Genomic DNA, 23,351 nt, shown 5'->3' with positions numbered 1-23,351 from the left:
ATTTTCTGCTCCTCTTGCCTTGATCACAAGGATCACAACCCGGCTAGATGCTAACCTTGAAAGTAAAACAAGGCATGACATTGCCCTATCAGCAAAGCCCCACTGTGACGAAATGTGATATGTTGTGGTTTCAGTGGGCGGCTTGCTTCTTTTATAATATCAGGGACGCCAGGAATCACATGGCTCTTCGTGTAACAGGCTTCTTTGTATTACTTTAATAAATAAATGTGACACACTGCTGCTTGGTACGTGTTGGACAATGTTACAAAGAGCACTGGCTGTGTTGGAAGAGTCTAAATAGCTTGAACAGCATCGGGCCAAGCAGTGACACTTGCTGAGATCAGGTCAAATTACAGAAAAATCAAAGATAAGGGGAGACAAAGCATCGATGTCACACTGACCACGTCTCATTGATTACACAAAGACACAGACTTTTTCTCCCTTGGAAAACAATCTGAGCCCCTTATTGCAATGGAACTGCTGTAATTCCGACCCAATGGTGCCTTCGCTCTCTGTATCTGAAGCTGCCTTGGGCTCACAACTCACTGAGCTCTATTCTGCTCTTAGAGTCACATGTGTATATGCACACAGACTTGTGAAATATTTACATCCTTTGTTCACGCTTGAAAATTCTGCATTTCGCATATTTCTGCTGAAGAAGACTGCATGCTGACGCACAAAAAAAAAACCACACACACACAGAGGGACCAGAATTAAAAAAAAAAGGAAAAGTTGGCAGAGAGAAATGAATGGAAGAAAAAAGGATGAATTAAGCAGCTCTGCATGCAGCTCTTCCTCTCCCTGCTCCCTCCTCCTTCTCTTCCTCCACCACCCTGCTCTGTTCTCCCTCTTCTCCTCCCATGTGGTCTCTGCTGTATTTGCCAGCACTCCTTTTGTTTCCCCCCTTTGTCTCCGTTTTTTTTTTAACCTCTCACACATAAAATGCTACATTTCTTAAGCTTACTCTTTTTTTTTCTGATAACACAGATGAGCAAAAGGAAAACACTCGTATCCATCTGGCCAAGGTCATACAGTGTCTGTTGTGTTGCTACTGTGTTAATGCAGGTGAACAGCTCATGCAGAGGCCGAGCTACCCTTCATTCAGGCTTATCCCTTCAAGCTGTGTCACTCTGTGAGAGGTGAAGCTGCCTTTCTCTGACTCATAACAAGGGCAAAATGCATCATGGCAGAAATGTGAATAAAGGTTAAGTGCAAAACCAAACCAGTGGAATTTAAGACTGGTGGCTGGACAAGATAAGTAAGGTCCTTTACCTGCTTTTTGTAAACATAACAATGAGCATGGTCTTGTTACCTGCTCTTTCGTTAATGTTAACAGACAAACAGTAAGGTCCTTTACCTGCTTTTGTAAAGTGTCTCGAGATAACGCCTGTTATGAATTGACGCTATATAAATAAAGATTGATTGATTGATTGACAAGAGGAGATGTCTCAGCAAGTTTTCATTTCAGCTTTTCACTTTGCTTTTTCACATTTTTAATAAGAACAAAAACAATGCATCTTTGGATCAGGCTTCTAAATACAATAACCCTCCCCAATAACCCTTAATGTAAGCTGCATCTAAAGGAAGCAACATTCCCAATTACAAAACAGAATCCAACACAATACCACTCTCTGTCTTCAGCCTATTTACAACTACAAAACTGTTATTGCTCCCACAACTGCTGTCCAAAGTTTATTTAATATTGAAATCTTTGGTTATTCTTCTGAGGAAGCTGCTTCACAAACACATTACAAACCCACTTTTAAATGACTGGTGGAGACGAGGAGATATATCTTTGCTGTCAAGAGGAGTGGTACTTATGCAAAAAATGTTTTTAAAAAAAATCACAAAATTTATTCTCATAAGAGAATTTTTTTTCTGCACAAAAGCTTTCAGCATTATTATTACATCTGAAACTAGTATATATATATATATATATATATAAAATCAAGATTAATTGTTCAATTCAGTTTTTGATCTGTTACAAGTTGTTTTTTTACCTGCTTAAATTATCATTACCACCTTAAATCAACCAGAAGATCCTTACTGTAGTTCTGAATAATAGTGGGGTTGAATTCAAACAGCAAGTACTCTCAGCTTTAGAAAGTACAAACATTCAAAACAAGCAAGACCATTTTTAACTGCAAAATAATGCAATTTCCACATGAGTATCGTTTGAAAGCCCAAAACACCAATTATGATATCACATTTTGTTATACGAGAAAAAAAGCCAAATACTCCTTGTCTGAGGTTTCTCCACGGTGTGTAACCCAGAGGCCTAACCCAATGATTTAGTAAGCTGTGAAGCTCCTTTTCCCTTCTCGGATCAGTAAATTTATCTGAATCTGAATCAAATCCAGTTTTTGTTAAGCTCATTAACGGTCAGGACTTTCATACATGTAAAAAATGTATTTGTGAGTATAAATGTTTGTGTGTGTGCATGGCAGGTCCTCTGCTGTGAGAGGTTGTGTCTGTGTCTGTGTCTGTGTGCGTGTTTCACCTGCAGTGGCTGCAAACACGACTGTGTGACACCTTGTCATATTGGTCATGGTTGAATTCACACAGAGGCACACACACACACACACACACACATACACACACACACACACACACACACACACACACACACACACACACACTGAACACCCACACACTGAACACCCACACGTCTTGCTGTGCTCACGAGGGCGACTGTCACCACATCACAGGGGAAGCATCTGACCTCCACACACTCTCACTCTCTCTCTCTCTGTCTCTCTCTCTCTCTCTCTCTCTGTCTCTCTCTCTCTCCCCTTCTACTTTGTCTTAGTATCATTTCTATTCAAGCCTATTCCTGCTTTTCCCCCTCATTAGTCTTCTTTCCCTGCCTCACTCTTTCCCCCTGTTCTCCCTCCATCTCTTGCTCCGCTCAGAACTAGGGCACAGTGGCTCAACTGTTTATAGCAATGCAGCTGCAAGCAAGGGGAGAGAGAGAGAGAGAGAGAGAAAGAGAGAGAGAGAGAGAGAGAGAGAGAGAGAGAGAGAGAGAGAGAAAGAGAGAGAGAGAGAGAGGGGGAGAGAGAGAGAGAGAGAGAGAGAGAGAGAGAGAGAGGGGGGGGCAAACACACCAGGAGGGAGGAAGAGAAACAGGGAGGAGGAGGAAGATAGTGAATACAGTTCACACAGTAATGTGTGTACGAGCATCCTGGCTTAATATTTCTTTATCAGCATGGTGCTATAAAGAGCACATACGCACCCACCCACCCACCCACACACACACACACACACACACCCACACACACACACACCACCAGTGTCAAAGTCTGCGTTTATGACTAAATAATCAGAACGCTTGTCATCTTATGTACCACACATAAACAGGCTTTTAAAGCCACAAATCATTAAACCATTTTATGACTTTGTGTCACTGTTTAATTATTAAGCCAACAGGTAAGCTGCATGGATGATAAGCTGCTTCTGATTAGATTTTGAAACAAACAATAAACTGTCATTTCTTTAAGTATTGGTCTCTGAACAAGTCGTTTTGTAAGTGTAGTGCTCCTATAGCCTATTACTCTTTTAATGAGACTTCATTGCTGTTGCATCGTGGTTATGTATTATTGTGTAGATGTTTTTAGAACAGTGACAACAGATAAATTAGCTCACAGCTAACTATGGTTCAGCTTATGATTTATTTTGACAGGTACAGTATTCTGCCAAATACAATGAATAAAATAAATTTAAAAAGCAGCTTCAATATTTTGCCCTTAAACAAGGACTGGAAAAGGTAACAAGGCCTTTTTTTCCCCTCCAACGTCTAGAAGTAAACCCTGAATTCTAGCTCCATTAAGTAATGCTATTAGCGTTTAAAAGCAGCAGCAGTCAAATATTAGGATGGGTTGTCTGTAATAAAATTATAACTTACATATTCTCTATAGGTATTGTTACGTTTCCAAACAACAAGAGTGACTTCATGTTAACACACTGCAGCTTTTGCATAACAATGCAAGACAAATAGCCTCTTAAAGCTGTAATCAAACCACAAGCTTCAGTAATTATCCTCTAGACCTAATTTCATTTGACACGAGATGGAGCAGAACACCCAGTTCCCACTGTCGCAGTGTCTGTAATATGGTAGAAAATCTCTGCCTTTACTGAAGTCCCTAATCCATCAGATTTATTTACCCGCTTTAATTTACCTTAACTGACCGCTGATGTTTTTTAACAACACACGTTAGATAAGATTAATGATCGGACCACAGTCATTCAGGGAATGCTGCGGTTGGCTAATCTGTGGCACATGGAGTCTGGTGTGATAATCCATGAGGAGCTGCTCAGAAGTTAAAGTCCCCCGTCCACTCAAAAATGTGTTTTACTTATTGTCACTAAACTGTGAAGTTTGAGCCTGGCTCGGAAAAATGTGCAGAATTTGACACTAGAAGGTCGTTTTCACATTCTTCTGATGAATCAGGGCTCATTTAGAGTTTAACATAAATCCTCACAGCGACTTTAGGAATCCGTCATTGTCCTCAAATTAGTTTAAAAAAGTATGATCGCAAAAGTGAATGTCTATAGCGCATAAACACTGCTCAATGAGTTTCCAGAGACAGCTTGGGTCCTGTAATTAAACTGTGGAAACATTCATTTATTGCACGTATAGACCATTGGAGAAAACATGGAAACCGACCTGAGCAGGTAGTAATGATTTTAGACCATGAAGGCAGCAAAGGAATATGGTTAAACAAAAATGACGAAATGACCTTATCATACTGTTAATCAGAAAAGGGACACTAAAATGTGATTCAACACCAACCTCAACATGAATCGCCCTATGTGCATTTGTAATGGATGTTCAATGGATTTACAGATCATAAGTATAAATGCAGAAATAAAGGAAATCAGTCAGCTGTATGGCCATCATCTTACAACTATTTATCATTAATCAATGTGTGAATGTCTAATGGTTATTATAAATACATCTTTTTGCATTTCAGTTATTTCACTCAAAGTAACTCACTACATCTGTGGCTAACTATTTATAAGCTCATAACTTTAATACTATGAACTACGATTCTGTTGCCTTTGCTTGCACACTTTTGCATAAAAAAAAACGTGAATGTTAACTGTGAACCTCCATCACAGAAGCAAAGCCCCCTTGACTAACCTACTGGGTTTAAAGTACAGAAACAATCAACGTAAAATTATGTTCATGTAAAAACTATTGTTAAATGTCCCTGTGTACTACTTGATTTTCTAAAGAATCATGAGACTAGGGGGCGACAGCAGCAAAGTCTGTAGGGCTCTCGAGTAGACTGATATTAACCAACCCTTAGCGAGGTGATCTGGCGATGGACTGTCTCGTCCCTAAACCACCGCCGTCCTCATTCACGCACTCCCTGTTTCAACCTCCACCACAGTGACAAGGAAGTGTGGACAACAGGAACACAAGGTATACGAAGGAGAAATCCTACCTTCATATTATCTCACTTTTTTTGTGAAGCATCTCAGGATAACACTAGTGATGAATTAGTGCTATAACAAATAATGATGATTGACTGAGTTGGGGTGGGAACTGGAGGATCGCCTATTTAACTCTCGGAGCAGACCATGTCTGGAAATTGGTCTGGAAGCTGGAGACCTGTTTAGTGCTTCTGAGCAATGCATTTCAGTGAGAGAGACAAACGCAAGCTAGCACACATGAATGAATACAATGTATTGTTTAGCATAGCATGGGAACGCAAACGTAACCATTGTTTGTTTGAAAATAACTCCAAAAAAAGAGCACTTTCTTTTCTCTTACTTCTGCAGATATCCTCTGATCAAATTAGTTCACAGTTAAAGCTCAGTTTCAGTTCAGTTCTGACACTTGATATTTGCAGTAAGAGGACTGTAGGGACACTCATGAGTAACTCCTAACAAGGCAACAACTTCATGTGGTTGCAGGAGCTCATTAATCATCAGCCAGCCTGAGCTGAGAGATAAATTACAGTTTACAGATGAAATATGACTGTGACCCTATAAATACGTTTTCAAATGCAACACTGAACTGCACACAAAGGCGACTGCATGGTCACACACACACGCACTCCTCGCCCATCTGTAGGTCACAGACAATCAGGGATGTTGCTGAGCGCACACAGCCAGCTGACACAAAGCAACACGCACACACACACACGCACACACAGTGTACAGTATATCCCTACTCTGCATGCAAACATGCCTCTGAATCGGCAGCACCACTGAGTACATCAATCCAATTGGTTTCTCCAACAACCCACACACCCACGCATGAAGCCAGGAGCAGGAGACACTCACTGATTTTCTCTTCTGCCTGGGAGAACGGGAAGCAGCACAGTTGACCCATGGCGCCTCCTTTCCTTTTTCTTTCCTCTCCTCCTTCTCCCCTCTCCCCCGATGTTCCCCTTCTTTTCTTTTCCCCCCCCCCTCTCTTGTTCAAAGAGCTGCAAATGAAGCGAGAGTCTTGCCTCTCCCACACGTTATTTCCCTGCCTCCCCCGTCTGTGTCACTCTGCCTGGAAGGACCCCGGTGAGGATGGAGGCAAAAAAGAGAGGGAAAAAAAAAGAAAGACCTCTCCCTTTTACCCCCAAAGACGACCGAGCAAGTCAGCAGACGCTTAAATAAAGGACGAGCGGCTCCTTGCTCTCGCTCTACTTTGTACTGACACAGGGAGGAGGGGTGTGTGCGTGTGTCGGAGAGCGAGGAGGGAGATAGAAAGAGAGAGAGAGAGAGAGAGCGAGAGAGAGCGAGAGAGAGCGAGGGAGGGAGAGACAGTAAGAGGAAGAGCTGGTGTGTGTGTGGGGAAAAAAAAGAAGAAAAAAAAAGAGTATAATTTTATGTGTGCAGTGGGGATGATAATGAAAAGTGTATTATCATTTAGTATGTGCATGTTTGTGTGTGTACTGGATGAGAGAAGGAGACAGAACAGATATGTACAGTGAGCTTCAGTAAGAGCCAGAGTGAGATCTGAGTGTGTGGAAGAGGAAAAAGGAGCAGTTTATGTGAGTAGACAGCAGACACTGGTGTGTGTGTGTGTCTGTGTGTGTTTACACGCATGTGTGTTTGTGTGGCAGGGGGAGGGGGTCCAGGCTCCGCCTCCCCCTGTCACTGTAGCTTAAATAATGGCTCTTGAATAGCCAGCAGCTTCTGGCTGTTTCTGCGTGTATTCTGTGTTATTTATAAATCTTGTAATAGTATTTTATGGTGGCTAAAAATCCCCAAAGACTGGGAAAAGTAAACGATAACACATTATCACTAAATAGGTCAAGGTTAAGTGTGGTTTAAGGTTAAGGTGATAGTCAGGGTGACAGCTGGTTGTCTCAAGGTGAAGGCTAAGGAGAAACAGAGGACATATAAGGAAATGGTACTTAATATTCAATTTATGCTACAAATGTAAAGAATAGTAAGTCCTCCACTTTGGTATTTACATCCTGACTCTGACCTACTGGTGTCAGGCAAGTTCAGGCTGTTCTTTCTTTAATGAAACCTGCCGAGAACGAGCTCAGGTTTCTTTTCACTCGCTTACATATGTAATTACACCTCTAACCAAGAGACTGTGGTTTTTTGACTTCTTAAGCTGCTGACTTCGCCAAAGGTAATAAAACCATTTGCTTCAATCATATGTTTTAACTGATCAACATTTTTAGTTATCAAAAAATGTAGTTTGAGAACGAGGCCAGTTTGAGGGGTTTCCTGATTACGATGGAAACGTGAAAGACTTGGACAGTTCAATATTCAAGCTGCACTCTTTGAACACATTTTTGGGGGGGGGGGGGGGGGGGGTGTCCTTTATTTTTCCTAGTTGAAGATAACAGGAATGAATGAATAAAGCAGTTTCACATTAACCTGTTGACCTCAGTCAGAAAAGTTGTAGATTCAAACTAGATTTCTATTTAAGCCTTTTCCTTTAGAGCCGCACAGCTCTGTGAATAGCACCGTTTTCTTCTGGAACTGCGTCCCGATTCACTTTCAGTTCTACTGCAGGCTAACCACTAGAGTTGTGCAGCTCCAGATGTCAAGATGTGTCAATGATGATTGGCTTTCGCGTCAAGGCATCAAGAAAATTTGTGGCTGAAGTTGAATATTTTTACCTCATGTAAAGCCGCGACGGATGCAAATAAAACATTTCATCACACAATGTGATTTTGCATCGTTCCATTTACTTTCTATGGACTTTTCTAGTGCGACAGATTAAATACAAGTTTGGTGTGTACACAACTGTAGGTGAAACCAACATGTCAAGAGGGACTGCTAACCTATACCGCTAACATTTGCTAGATTTGTTTCCAGGGGTTTAGCTTCTTTATTTTAAGATCTCTTTTCATTACATCATCTTAAAGGGATTAATACCAGTAAATATACTTGATAATTCAGCTTCAACCAAAAAGCATAAAGTGACGGGGTGCGTTGCTAATCAGCGACCCGCCCCCATTCTTATTGGTAATGAATTAACATTTTGTTAAACAGCATTGACTTGAATTGCCTTTAAGAAATAAAATAAATACATTGTCAACTGTTGTGGCTATTTCTGCTGTTTGATCTTTACATGTCAAGTAAAATAGTCCATGGGTCATCTTGCACCTTTATTTGTTTTATGAGACCCATCACTTTTCCAGCCTAAAGCTGGAGCAGATTCAGAACCGATACATCAGATACCTCTCATCATGTGACGTGTTTGGGTTCAGGTTCATCACGTCTCCAGTCAAAACTGCTTCCTCACACTATGCTAAAGTAGCTAGAGCCATGACTGAATAAACAGCACATGCATTTACAGTTTAGATGCTCTCAGCCATACATGATTATAATGTCGCAAGTGAACCATACCTCATCCAGTTCTTATACCCACTGAGCAGCATTGTTTTTTTATGGAAATATGTCACTTATCTGCTCATGTCGCTGCAGCACCGTATGGCTTCAGATGAGCTCCCACAGCGGCTGCTTAATGTCGGCTTAGTTATGAGTGCTGATTGAGAGCTTTGTTCACACAGATGAAAGCAAAACATCTTTTGAAGTATTGAGGAGAGAGGAGTATTGGATCTACCACGTGCGATTGTTCAGCTCTCAAACTGTTAAAACTCCTTTGTGTTGTCTGTTTTAATGTTGTTGCAAGGTGCAACAGAAAATACTGGCAAGGCATCTTTAAAGGCTTCATGTTTAATTCATTCACGTTTAATTCAGGTATTCAGACGGCTGAAGAAAGTGGCGCTTAGTAATTGAAGGCCACAATCCAACTGACAATGTTAGGGCAAATTTGACATACCATCAGAAACGCTGTAAGTCACTAAATAGTTTAGTTTATAGACTATCAATGGACGAAGCCTGAATGACGTCAGCTATGCGACAAGTTGAGAGCTGGAGTTGCGGCGGGTTCATTAAAACCATGAAAACAAACGACTTCTCACCGCCTGTCAATCACGTCAGCCACGCGCCTAACTGTGGATAACATGTAGCGGCTATTAAATCTAAACAGTGGTTTAAAAAAAAAAAAAAAAAATTAGTTTTTTTGTACCAGGATGTAAACAGGTTCATTTATGCTGTAAAATGCGTGTACGTCACTTCTGGAGTTCCTGCAGCGAGCCTCAAGCGGACACTCCACGAATTGCAGGACTTTGCACTTCCGCATTGGCTTCATTTTTCAAGAAGTCAGGTTGCCACTTGATGTCGTGCCACTCTCTCTCTTGGTCTCGCTCGTCCATGTGAGCTTTCTCTATTATCTCTCTTGTGATTTATCAAATAAATAATCCATTTAAGTCAAATCTACTAGAATAAACAAGAGCTTTAATCGCATCAAAAAACCTGACTAGGAGTGCAGACTGCAGTGCTTACAGTTAACTCACACGCTGCAGCCATCAGGGGATTAAAGTCTCTCTGCTGCTCTGTGTGACAGGATGATTGATTCCTCGGCTTTCTTAGTTTCAGTTGAAATCTCACCTGTGAGTAGGTGTAAAGCTCCCACATTCTGTCAGTGTATCATAAGCACAGCTGTAGAGTAACACGTGTCCTCACTTTAAGAGAGGAAACAGAACTTCAATACACAACAGTTCTGAATGTGTCTGAATCTAGGACGTGATGCTGCAGGGTCAATGAGAGGGGTGAATGAGATTCATACAATCATTTTTTTTAGAGTCAAATCATTTAATGTGTATTTAATATATCACAGCAGTGTGTTTTTTTGTAGTTTTTGCTCTTAACATGAACGCGCCAAGTCAGAACACCCCAATTACCTTAAATTGTCCAGCACTAGGTAACATTACCTGGATGCAGATAAGTCAGCTTTTTTTTTATTGCATGTGAACAACCCTGATGAGGAGGCGGTCTAAACACACAGTGCTACTCGACATGGTCAATGGAGGATCACAAACGACGGATAAGCAGAATGTTGAGTGTGAAGAAAAAAAATACACACAATCACACCACATGCATAGTGTTGCACTAAACACTGAGCTCAGCTGTGTTAGCAGACAGCCGAGCGTTGTCTCCAACAGCAGCATTCAGCCAACAGCTGCCTCTTGACACACAGACACACACACACACAGACACACACACACACACACACACACACACACACACACACACACACACACACACACACACACACACACACACACACACACACACACACACACACACACACACACACACACACACACACACACACACACACACACACACACACACACACACACACACACACACACACACACACACACACACTTGTGGAGATGCAGCTGTGATGACTGCTATTTGTAGAGCTTAAATGACATTGACCAGGGTGAATTGCAATTAGCGTCAGTAAAACAGCACCCATATGTATACATGATCACATATTTGCTTTGTGCAGGCTCCACTACAAGTGCTTTTGAGGCTAACCAACACAGTACATGTATAACATGCTGTGATTAACACAGTCTTCATGCAGAGTGCCTAAAGATGCAGCGGAGAATGAGATGAACAAACAAAGGAAACAGCAACAGAGTTGACTTTGTTTAGCCGAAGGTTGACTCAGCTCTCGGTCACATGACGGGTTATGCACAGAGAGGGGAACATAAGTGCACGCTGCAGATAGCAGACAGTCTGCTGATGTGATATGGCTTACTCTGAATAATGAGTCCAATAATTAACTGTTGACGTGAGAAAATCCTCACAACAAACAAAAACAAGAGCCAGTGTGTGTTATCAACAGTGTTAAGCATGTGTGCGATAAACCTGCCATTGTCTCATTTACACAGTTGTTTTCAGTCCACAATACACAGGTGTCGCCAAACGGATGCTGTAGAATTAACTGGTGTCAGGGGCTGATGTGTATTTGTTGTACTCAATCAATTTAATGAAGGCATCTAGTACACCTAAATACTGATTCAGAGGAGAGGTTTTTTTATGGGGCAGAAATCACCTGTTGGAAAATGTGTTTTCATTGTCAATCATGAGAGACAATGGAGACATTGTGGGAAAAATACTTCACGACTCAAACGTCGTTATCGGAATCAGCACTCGGGTAAAAAAAAAAGCATTTACAAATATTGGTGTTGGCACTGGCCCTGATTTCCCCAATCAGTGCATCTCTACTCTGCCACTGCTTCATCTCCGCCCCATAAGCACTGGAATCAGCTCATGGGTTTCATTCCAGATGTACCTGTATTCAATAGAATAACAGAAAAGCTCAAATTCAAACTTCACATGTCCAAAGCTGACACGCTTCCCTCTGCTAAGAAGCTGCGGTACATCAGGACCAAAACCTCAAATTGTCTCTTCCCCTCACCTATCAGCCTCATGAGCAATGTCCCTGCCCTGCCCCACATAACACAGACCCTCATCACTGTTTCTTAATGCGTTACATTAACGCTCACTGGACTTTACATGTATCTTCTTTTCTGCAGCCTTTGTACATTTTGTGTTTTTTATTATTTTCGATATTTGACATGTTTGAAATTCTATTGTACATATTGGTAATTGCTTCTCATGTTTTATTTCATTTAAGTACTTGTTATTCTAGCCTTGTTTTTTCTTTCACACAAATACACCAAGACAAATTCCTTGTAAATGTAAATGTACTTGGCAATTAAAAACGATTCTGATTCTAAATAAGAATAAAATGCCTGTTTAATCACTAACTTAATATTTCAAATAACTGGATAAATAACATTTGCATTTGGAGTAAATGGCACACTTGCCTGTGGGCTACAAAGCCTTACTTAGTTCTTTTTGAGGAAGCTGATTTACAATAACTCTTAACCTCAGGCAGTCAGTGGGAACACCTAATAATACAGTTACCATTGATAGACAAACAAAGGCTTAATATCTAATTGAAACCAAAAGGACAAATTGTTACCGAACCTTACATTGTAGTAAACTTAATGAGGAGTAAGGGATGTTGGGTTGCTCAGCTTAAGGCAGGAAATCTTCCTCTGGCTCTTTAAGTAGGCAGATGAAACAAAACATCCATGACAAACACAGATTGTGTGAATTAAGAGAAGTTGTGGGTGAATCACATTCTCTTTGTACTTTCAAAATCCTGAACGTTAGTCCACTGATGTCAACAGGATGGAACATTTGTTTCATTTTAATGTCTAAAGTCAGCTACTTGTGTTTCTGGAGCCTCCATTAAACTGTCAGGATGATTTAGTTCTTAATATTATTACTGTGAATTATGTGCCGACTTCATTTTTGCTCACTTTGTCTTCGTGATGATGTCTTGTAAGCTCGTTTGTGATGGGCCTACTGTTTATGCATGACACGACAATCAGATCAAATCAATCAATACAATCTTGAATTAAGCTTCCTGTTTTACCACCCTGCTCGAGCGCAGCCCGTCACTCTCCATTAGTGCATGTCCATGGGGCTGTGTTAGTATTTATGGACTATGTAAATGTTGCATAATCAATGATAGAGTCAAAAACTGGACTAATAAAATATGACTCTTCTTTCAATAAAATACTTTTTTTTCACCTTCAATTTAGTCTTCAATGAATCAGACCTATTCTTCAGAGAGATAGTTTTTTTTTGACAACATTGCTCAAATGTTGGTGTTTTAAGGAGCAGAAGCTTGCAGTTTGGTTGGCTTTTTCATTGAACAAATTCTAGGACACTTAATCCGAGTTACAAAGAAAAAGATTATTTATATGCATCACGAGGGGATTTGAGCAAAGCCAACTAGGCTTACTGAAAAAAACAATGTAGTACTAAGCAATATGGTGGCTACAATGATGTTATTTTGGGAGCTCCGAAAGGGTGATACTGTGAGTCTATTTATGAATTGGCTCTCATGTTCGCCATTACAGTACATCGCCCACACGACTCGAACAATGTTCAGATATTAATAAAGGCTGTAGCTCGGGGTGTAAAAACAATACATGAAAGCTTGTTGAACCCATACCTGCCCCTCTCTGACTCACACAAAGGGAAAACTGTTGGTGAAGTTTCTGCAGAGCTCACACATGTTCATGCACGATCAATGTTCACCAACCTCCAGCACAAAAAACCAAACCATTAAGCTAGCTGTTTATTGTGACCACTCTGTGGTGGTTTTATTTGCTTGCTGAGGCTGCTCAGGTTGTTCAAGGTTCTCTGAATCAATCGCATGGTTTATGACTGTGCTCGTATCCGACATATTAACAGGTGTAGCTTTACATCTTTACAACATGACAGGTTGTTCGCATTAAGGAAGTGCCACTCTTCATTTGACATGCTCCTAGAAATGACCATATTGTTTTTGAACAAAAATAATTATCAAAGAAATTAAATTTATGGTCTGGTACTTTGATTGTATCACAGAACCCTGAATGAAAACTTACAGGTTAAAAAAAAAAAAAATCTTGATAAAGTTTACAAATCCAACATGCCGGTTTTCTATGTTTCAGTTCCAATCTCCTCATGTTCATCAACCCATACTCATGGATTATTATTTCCTATTTCTGTTTCACTGAATCCATCTAGAAAGCCTTTAAAATGAAGTTTTCACATTCAAAGACAGCCAGACTGAGAGACATTTGGAGACAAACATGTAACTAGGCTCCAGTTGATTCTCATTATATCTGACAGAGTTGACCTGAGGGACATTCTCCCCCTCTTAACCCTTATACAATCTTCCTCCGTCTGTCGCAGTACTCTACTATTATTCCTCTTGCTTCTTGCATCATGCTGCCTGGCTCTGTCTTAGCCTGACCCACGTCGGCCTCTCTAGTCCCCTCTCTTTAATATCAGACTGGAATCTGCTCGTCTGTTTAATGTCATCTCTACTCAGACTCTCAATTTCCTTTCCCGAGCTGTCTGGCCAGCCAATCAGTTTGTCCCGTCCTTCCTATCTGTTTAATTCGACTGCTTATGCTGGCCAGTATTCCTCTCCTCTGTCTCCCTATACTCATTTATCATTCTTGTTAAATCTCGTATTCCTTGCTCCATTCTTGTTGAGCTCCCTCACTTGTCCTTCCGTTCTCCTCTCCGCCTAGTCCCTGCTGCTTTATTTCTCATTTCTCCTCCTTCCTTTCTCCTTTTCATCCTTGCTTCATCTCTTCAACCTCTCCCTAGCCACTTGTCTATCCTCTAAAATCCACCACTTTAAGCAATTAGTTGCCAGGTGCTTATTGTTTGTTTTAGATGATGCAGACTTAGAAACCAGGACGAGATAATGTACTGGCTTACTCTGCACAGGCTTTACAGTTTTCTGATTTGTCAATATTTGAACAGCAATAGAAGGTTTGTTACTACCAAGTAGAGATGCACTGCATTGGTTTAACCTCTGTATTGGACAATACTGACCCTGTTGACAGACATCAGCAAATAATGTGGCATGAACTAATATCAGTAGTTGATGTTTATTTGTTGCCCCAAATCAGCTTAATGCTGGCATCTCGTGCACTTAACTACTGATAAGAGAGAAAAGGGTTTATTCTTATTGATGACATCACCTGTTGAAAAAAAATGTACTTGTATTTCAAACATGGTTGGAATTGTGGGAATCTTACACCGAAAGATGTCATGAAACAAACATTGGTATTGGATTAGACTTAAATCATTTTTTTCAAGCATCGGTATCACTATCGCCCTTGATTTCCTTAAACGGTGTATTTCTACTTCAGAGACAAATTTAGGACTCTACAGATGCTGCTGACAGCAGCCTCGATCAAGTTACAATGTGCAGCGTAAAATGTTGAGATGAGGTTACACATCTGTGTCTTCCAAGACTGTTGCTTCATTTGTTTGTGTTTTCAAGTCAAAGCTATAGAAAACGAGTTGGACCAATCAGCAGTCTGTCATGTCCTGAAAGAGTGCACCCATGTTGTGTATTTGGATAGCTCTAATAATCAGTAGAAAACAAACAAGAAGAATATATCCTTTTATTATTTACTAGAATGCAATACTTTAGTGCACCAGATGTACATGACTCAAAGGTTTGTGAACACACTTTGGCTCAGAATAACCAGAACTAATGCAACACTTAAATACAACCTGGAGGCTGAAGGGACAGATCTTATGACTTACATTCTTGCAGTTGCACTCTAACTATTATGACTTGAATACAACATAATGCATGATTTCTTAGGTTTATATCCAGCTAACCAGTGTGATGCTGTGAGTTCACATTACTGCAATGAACCCTTAATAAAGCATCCAGGCGCTCGTGCTCTCTCTCGCTCTCAATCTAATGAAATAGAGAGGAGATAGAGAGGAATAGGATGAGGAATTTCAAGGTCTGTTCAATATAACCAATTATTAGAAAACAGAGGTCAAAGTGACAGGACTAAATCTTTCCCACAAAGGACATAGTTAGAATGTATTTACTTACATCGCAGGGAAGCAGCCATTTTTCTTTGTACTATAAAAAGCAGTAATGTTGAACTGCTATAAAATACAATCACACACACAAAGATCCGAACAATACAATCCACTAAAGCTCACGTTTCAAATCAGGAAATCTCTTAAAAACCTGCACCAGTGTAACTGTTTATATTTGAGTTAATTTTCTGTTCTCTAGCATGAAATTATTCTGAACAAATCAAACCATCAACAACATCTAAGAGTCTTTAAACTACATTTGGAATTGAAAAAAAATAATCAGTTCTCAGTACTGATGTTTAAAATGTTGTTGCTTCCTGATTCAATGCTTCTCCAGGAAGTAATTAGCCCACTTACATGCTAATTAGCTAATTGCTGCCACTGGAAAATCACTGCTGCCAAAGACTTGTTTCAAAGGGAAATTTGAAACCGCAGTGCAGTCTAGAAGTGAGTGAAAAATAACAAAAGGTCAGAGAGTAGTACAAGAAACACACTCATCTATCCAATTTTGCATGCTCTTTATTGGCTGTGGGCTTCTACATTCATGTATTAATGACTGTATAGAAGTGCTTTATGTAGTGTATTATAGGTGAAAAAATGGTTATGAAAAGGTCATGATAGGAGACCAGACTTCTGAATGAGTCTTATCTGAAATTTAGAAACCAACTGGAAATGTCAAAATGACCATTTGTATGTGTATTAAGTAAACAAAACATAATATAAGATCAACCCATTTCTTTCTATTTATCTTTTTAGCCTTTTCGCTAACTGCTAGCCCAAAATAGCCTTTCTGGGTAGCATATTTGCAGACTAACTGAAATTAGTTTAAACGTTACTGACTTTCTCAAAACACCACAAGGAGCTGTGGACTCTTTTCTCCTCCACATGGACCTTTCTTTTTTTTTTTTTTTTTCATCTCACAAACACATCGTTAATCAGCTCCATTCTTTTGCTTACACTGACATCACGTACCACAGCATGGAAAAAGAATTAAAGGAGACTTCAGTGTGTTTTGTTCTGGGGTAGTAAATCTTCAACCATCTGTCTAAACACAAGAGGGAAGGAGAACAACACTTGCCAAAAGCTGATTTTTTTTCTTTTTAAGTTTTAAGAGTTTTTTTTTTAACCCTCGAGACTCCATCAAAGTTATTCCTAAAACATCTTATAACACGACTATGTACTTAAGAAGCCAAATATTACACACAACATATTGATTTGGAAATAATGTTATTGGTTATAAAATAGTATGCTAGAACCCACAGTGAAAGCTGCATCCAAAGCAATGGTCTTTTTTTTTTTTTTTTTTACAATAGGGTAACTTAGTGGTTATGACTCACATTGAACGGAACGTTTCTACAGATGTGAAGAGACAACAGGTCAATGGGACTACATTATTTAAAGAAGCACATGATCAAGCCTTCTGCCTCACCACGTGCTGGACAGTGTCGTCATTTTCTACTCCATTTAACATCTTTAAGCACCGCCTTGTTCCATGCCGTGTTTAGTAAAGCTTGGATTGTGTGTGCTTTGTTCAGTTTTGTAGATTTCTGATATAGCCTTCAGTTTTACACACACAGTCATCAGTTCATCATCAAATTAGCCAGACTTCTTTCTGTGGACTGATGTAAATACAGTGAGTCCTCCAGAGTCTGTAAAGCCACATCCCTTTAGTAACCGTCTGCTACTCATAATAACCGTTTGATTTTTTTTAACAACAGTTTGCCATCAGGTGACAGCAGACGTATGTGTAACTTACCAATCAAAATCAAGTATTGAACATACTTGTGCAGCAAGTACAGTTTACTGTCTGCTTTTACATTTGACAACCAGGGGGAAAGCAGTTCTTTCTTTCCTGTAATCATTTCTTGTAATGGTTGCAGAGCTTGTGTTTCTTGTATACATTTAATGGTTCAATTTAAACCACTGGAGGGGTTTGTACTGTATGCTAATATTGCACTCACAACTTGATGTGAATGCCCCCCAGTGGCCAAAGAAATCAGTTAAAGATTTCATGTGATTAATTATCATAATAATTAGTAGTTGTCATTGCTTGTTGCAAAGTCCCAAAACTGTGCTCTCAAAGCTTCAGTAATTATTCTGAGACTTTGAGCCACCAAAAGAAAGAGTTGCTGCAGTTGAGACTCCGAACAGTAATCAACAGACCAATGGGCGACGTCATTTCGTCGCCAAAACGTCATTGAATTTTTGGGGATTCTAACTTTAATATATCCTGCAAAAAAAAAAAGCTCCCAATCTGTCTCTCAGAAGGGGATTCTGTTGCTGTTTAGATATTCTGGCATCCTGTCCTTTTCCAACATACAAACCCACCCTACTAGGTTGTATATTGTGGGCTTTGCTGTGGATTATCCGTGTACAGTGGATTATGGGATTAACATATACACACGTAATCAGTCGATGACCACTGTGCAAGACCAGAAAAAAGCAGACGGGACTGCGAGAAACAGGGGTGATGGACTGATTCCTGCCAGATTATTTTCCAATAACGAGGATGCAGAGTTTTTGCTTGGTGCTATTTAAACAGATATGAGGAGACGCACTTTAAAACGCTGTTACCTAACTGGGCATGACATAATTTCTTCCATGTGTACAAACTGTCACATTATAACAGAATAATGAAAACAATACCTAATGTATGTCATTTATATTCAATCATGTATGAGTAATTTGGATATTGGCACTGACTGGAAAGAACACGATATGTTCTTAGTGTGCTGCTCTTTATGCTACAGAGCAGAACACTTGTTTAAATCATTCTTGAAATCAATCTGTATGAGGAAAATGCTGAATCGTCAGATTAAGAGTCATTTTTTTTCTTTGTCTAAGCTGAGTAATAAGACAGCTGAGTGCTGCCTGACTAATTGCTTTCCTGTTGAGAGAACAATTTCACTTAAAGTCTTGAGTGCTGCTAAGAGTGTGGTTGACTGAAATATATCCCTGTAGCCTTCTTAAATCTCAGGTTTCTGGATTGATAGATTTGTTCTCCTTACCTTTAAAGCAGCCACTGTTAAGCAGCCAAATGTCTGCTTTATGCATTTGAATATTTACACACTTGTTTTGGTGACATGTTAGGTCGACATCTACAATAAGTCACATGAAGTCTATCTGGCCTTACTGGTAATTCTAGTGTCTTATCAAGTTGGTAATACGTGTTGTATTTATTAGGTCAAACAATTCATGAGCTAAAGATGCCTTCACATCTTTGAGTTCAGGATGGGAAAGGCACCTTGCTTGTAGAGATTTCTATAGATTTTAATTAAAGGAGATGTATGGCACCACGAGTCGTTGTGCTTGTGACAGAGAGTTCAATATGTCCCATATAACATCTAAGACCCAGCTCATCCTTCATGAGTTAAGTAACATGCTAATGCCTTGGAGCTAACTTTCAGGAGACATGTGCCTTAAGGTGCAGTTATGGAAAACCTGAAAGACAAACTAAAAAAAAATAGCACAAACAGGCTCTTCAAACACCAAGTGAGTGGGTTTTTTCTTCTTCTTGAATTTAGAAATGTTCACACATACGCCTGATTCACACAAATGCACAAACCAAAAAAGGAAAAAAAAAAGTGTAAAGGAAAAGTCTCCAGTTTCAGACGGACGGACGGACGCACACACACATGCTCTGTGTCTCTAACAGGCAGCTCAGCGAGACACAAACCATGGTGACAGCCTAGTACCACTCAATCCATATAGCACACTCTGCTGGTGAAAGAGAACTGCTATCGAACCACAACAATAGTCAAGTTAAATGCTGTTTGACTGGTGAATAAATCTCGGAATATCTGCCATAAAATTAGCCAATACCGCTATCAACTGGACATGCTAATATCAGCTAATACTATTGTCAGGCCGATTATTTGATCGGAATCTAATTTTAAATACATAACATCAATTTGTTTGAATTTGCTTGAATTTCCCTCGGGATCAATAAAGTATCTATCTATCTATCTATCTATCTATCTATCACAAAACCAATATTTCTATCAACCAAAGCTTTGGTTCGTCTTTCAGCTGATACAGATGTAATCGTTTGAATACTAATAACTTCTCTTTGAAAAACAGCAGTTCAAAACAGAAATCCTCAAGTGAGGCATTTTAAGGGAAGACTTTTTAGAATAGACCAATTAGAAAAAAGAAATGGTTGTATCCTTTTCAGACGCTTGCAACTAGGTAAAATGTGACTGGCAATCAATTAATCCTGTTTAACAACAATCACAGAGTGTTGCTGTGTAACAAGTAGTGGCTGCTCAAGATCTGATTTTAAACAGTTTTACACGTGGACACTCAATCTAATGCATACATACACATATTCTCTGAATCTCTTTCCACTTCTAACATGCTTTTACAACCATGGTGAACTGCCATGTGATGGACACAAAGAGCACAATAATGATTCAGTCTGTCTGGACTCAACCCAGGTCTCAGAGAGTAAAACAGTTTACAGTATGTGGAGCTACACAAAGTAGACCACCCTGACAAGCCACAGCAACAGAGATGTCCCATTACTAAAATCTACTGGATGAATAAAACATAATGATCTGGTGTGTGCCACGTTTTTAGGTGAGTTATTGCTGAACATCAGTTTCTCCGACGTCACAGTCAGTATAAATGTATTTACAGGGTTTTAAACCAATCGTAAGAACAGTCTCATCAAAAGATGTTACACTCCTGATTCAGTTTTTTATTACTTTTATTACTCAGTCAAAATAAGCTGCAGTTCAACAATGAAGCCTACTTCAGCCAGTACTGGCACAGCAGTAATGTCTAAACTGGGCAGCGATGTGGAAAATGGAAATTAGCTCTTGAGTATTCAAGTGGCGTTTCACTGGACCAGTTTCCCCTTCTTTTCTCTTCTGGTAAGTGTTTAGAAATACGTTTGTGCATCGACCAGTGTGATAAATAGTGAAACCAAACTTTGCCACGTGAAAAAAACCTTCACAAGCAAAGTTACAAGTCGACATAACTTTTAGATTCTTTACCCACAACATGATTTCTGGACATAAAATTAAAAGGAACAATAAAACCTCAATTTCTTACCCCCACAATATGCAGCCACAACTTAATTGAACCTCATTGCTTGAAACACTTGAGTACGAGGCGCCCTCTGGTGGCTCAACATTGCACTTGATAGTCGAATAAACACCATACATACAAACTAGGGCTGTCAAAACAAAGGCCCAATTAAATGTCTAACAAATAAATAAATTAGTTCATTTTGATGTATTAATGAGGGAAAAAAGCAACGCCACAATCAGGTTGTCTGGAGAGCAGATCAATCCTATTCTACCTTTGTTTGACTTGGCTTTAAATGGTATTACTTATCCATCCGAGAGAGTGATTGATTAATTGGTGAACAATCTCTCGATGTCTTCCCCTCGCGTACCTGGCACAAGTTGAGTCTACGCATACGCGCAAATCAGTGTACATCCTCTGGTACGAACCTTCTGCTGATGTTTTATTGAAGTGCAAAATTTCCCTTTGATACATTTTGAAGTGCTGCCGATGTCGTTCAGAAGCACATTCACTTTGTGTGTGTGTGTGTGTGTGTGTGTGTAGGTGTGTGTAGGTGTGTGTGTGTGTGTGTGTGTGTGTGTGTGTGTGTGTGTGTGCTTACCAAGCTGTAGTGAAGTCTCAGTGTGGTAATATCCATCTTGTTGCTTCTTCTTCAACATGGAACAAAGATCCACCCGCTCAACTGTCTGCTCTCCGAAAAACCTGAGAGGTGCAGTGAAAAGGAAAAAGTGACTGTGAGGAGGTTTGAGACAGACAAGAAAACGTTCTTTCAGCAGATAGTGAAGGTTGATTTCAGTCACCATGTGCACCGAAGAAATGTTCCAACTAGAGCCCGACTGATTAACAAGCTGGCCGATAGTATCGGCTGATATTACTATATCAAGTAATGATAGTTTCTCCAAGTAATATATATATCAAGTAATGAATTTCCCCATTGGGGATCAATAAAGTAATATCCTATCCTAGTAACAGATATTACAAGATTTATTCAATTTCTGGCTGTCATCAGCAGAGGGCGCTATACGGATTACACAAGGATAAAAGATATGGATACAACAAGCATGATCAACCTTCAGAGTGTCAAACAGTAGTGCATAATTAGTTTACAGGTGAGTGACCATCTTGTCTTCATTATTTATCTTTTACACATGTGATTGATAACGTCATTTGAGGGTTTATCTATCTATCTCTACGGATAAAAAAAGATTGAAGATAGATATCAGCCAGTATATATATTTTTTGTCCCCAACATCAATATTGGTGTTGGCCCATACCAGTTGGGCCCTAGTCCTACTAAGTCTACTTATTGTTTGTTACCAGAATATTTGCTGGTATCAGAAAGAAATAAAGCACTTACTTGGTGGTGTAGTTGGAGTAGAGAGCCGGGTCTACACGCTTTATACCCTGAGAGAAACACAACATGGGAAGAGCTGCTGTTTAGAGCACATTTATTAAACTTTGAAGAATATGAGCACTTAGTCTTTACACACACATAAGAGTGATGTAATGCAAGAATGCCGTCCTGCAGACGCCAGGAAGGATAAGAAGATCTTCCTCTGTCTCTGTCCTTCTGACCCCCCCCAGCCTCCTTCCTTTTACCTCCTATTAATATCTTTATCCCTGTCAGAGGCAATCCCTCCATTTGATTTGTCTCCCTCTAAATCTTAGATCATTTCTTTCTGATTTGTCCTTCAGTAATAATAAATACACATTGTTGAGTTCCTGTAACTGTCTTGTTATTAACACAAGCAGCTTTGGCTGGAACATTAAAAAAAAAACAAAAAAAAAACCCACAGCATCTCACTACTGGGAGACACAGAGGGGAAAGCAAAGGCGATGAAAAATGGAGCTTGTGACAGGGCAGCAGCACTGCAGCTGTAAAGAAGTCAAAGGTCACGTGTTATAAGAAATAATAACCTCACTGGGACTCAATGAAAAGGAAACTTAACTAGAGGGAGGAATACAAAGCAGATCGAGAAAACAAAAATAGTCTTTTTGCTTCTTTTACTGATTTACTTTTGTAAAACGATTTAGATTAGCTGATGCTTGAAGGAATCACAACGCACAGAGAAACCCTGTATTTCCCTTCAAACAAAAAGTCAGAACAACCTCAAGCATGGCAAATAATTTTTGGAATATCTTGATAATTTAAATACAGGGCTCAGGTTAGAAATAAGATAAATATAAAAGTTAAGAAAAAAAACTAGTAGTTTCAGTGATTATTGGCACTTAAATGTTTGTTGGCTTAATAAAGAGGTTTTCATTAGCATGTCGTTCACTTTTAGTTTCCTGACAGGAACGAGGATGTGCATGTGTGTTTGTTTGTGTGTGTACCTGTGATCGTAGTTTTGATGCTCTGGACAGCTTCATAATGGTGAGGTGGGGTTCAAACCCACGGCCGTCTCCCTGCAGTAGGCCCTGCTCCACAAAACGGCTCCGCAACAACTCTGCAGCACACAGATTTTCAGGAAGGAGAGACGTGACAAGAGATCACGGGGGTGGATTCAAACGCTGAACGTCGAGATTATGTTTCAAACACAAAGCACGACTTC

General features: G+C 39.8%; 1 protein-coding gene across 1 annotated transcript in view; it reads right to left on the bottom strand.

Moving 5' to 3' along the window:
• Nucleotides 1-23,351, bottom strand: part of akap7 (A-kinase anchoring protein 7) — a 43,531-nt gene that overhangs the window by 11,759 nt on the left and 8,421 nt on the right. Inside the window, exons 8-10 of the mRNA XM_079357495.1 lie at nucleotides 23,134-23,246; nucleotides 22,157-22,203; nucleotides 21,401-21,501 (exon numbers count right to left, since the gene is read on the bottom strand). Coding sequence (XP_079213621.1) covers nucleotides 21,401-21,501; nucleotides 22,157-22,203; nucleotides 23,134-23,246 — 261 coding nt within the window. The remainder of the gene's footprint in view (nucleotides 1-21,400; nucleotides 21,502-22,156; nucleotides 22,204-23,133; nucleotides 23,247-23,351) is intronic.

This window comes from Symphodus melops (genome assembly GCF_947650265.1).
Source record: "Symphodus melops genome assembly, chromosome: 1".
Taxonomy (NCBI): domain Eukaryota; kingdom Metazoa; phylum Chordata; class Actinopteri; order Labriformes; family Labridae; genus Symphodus; species Symphodus melops.
The sequence above is the reverse complement of the archived record's forward strand: the minus strand, read 5'-3'. Positions and strand labels throughout refer to the sequence as shown.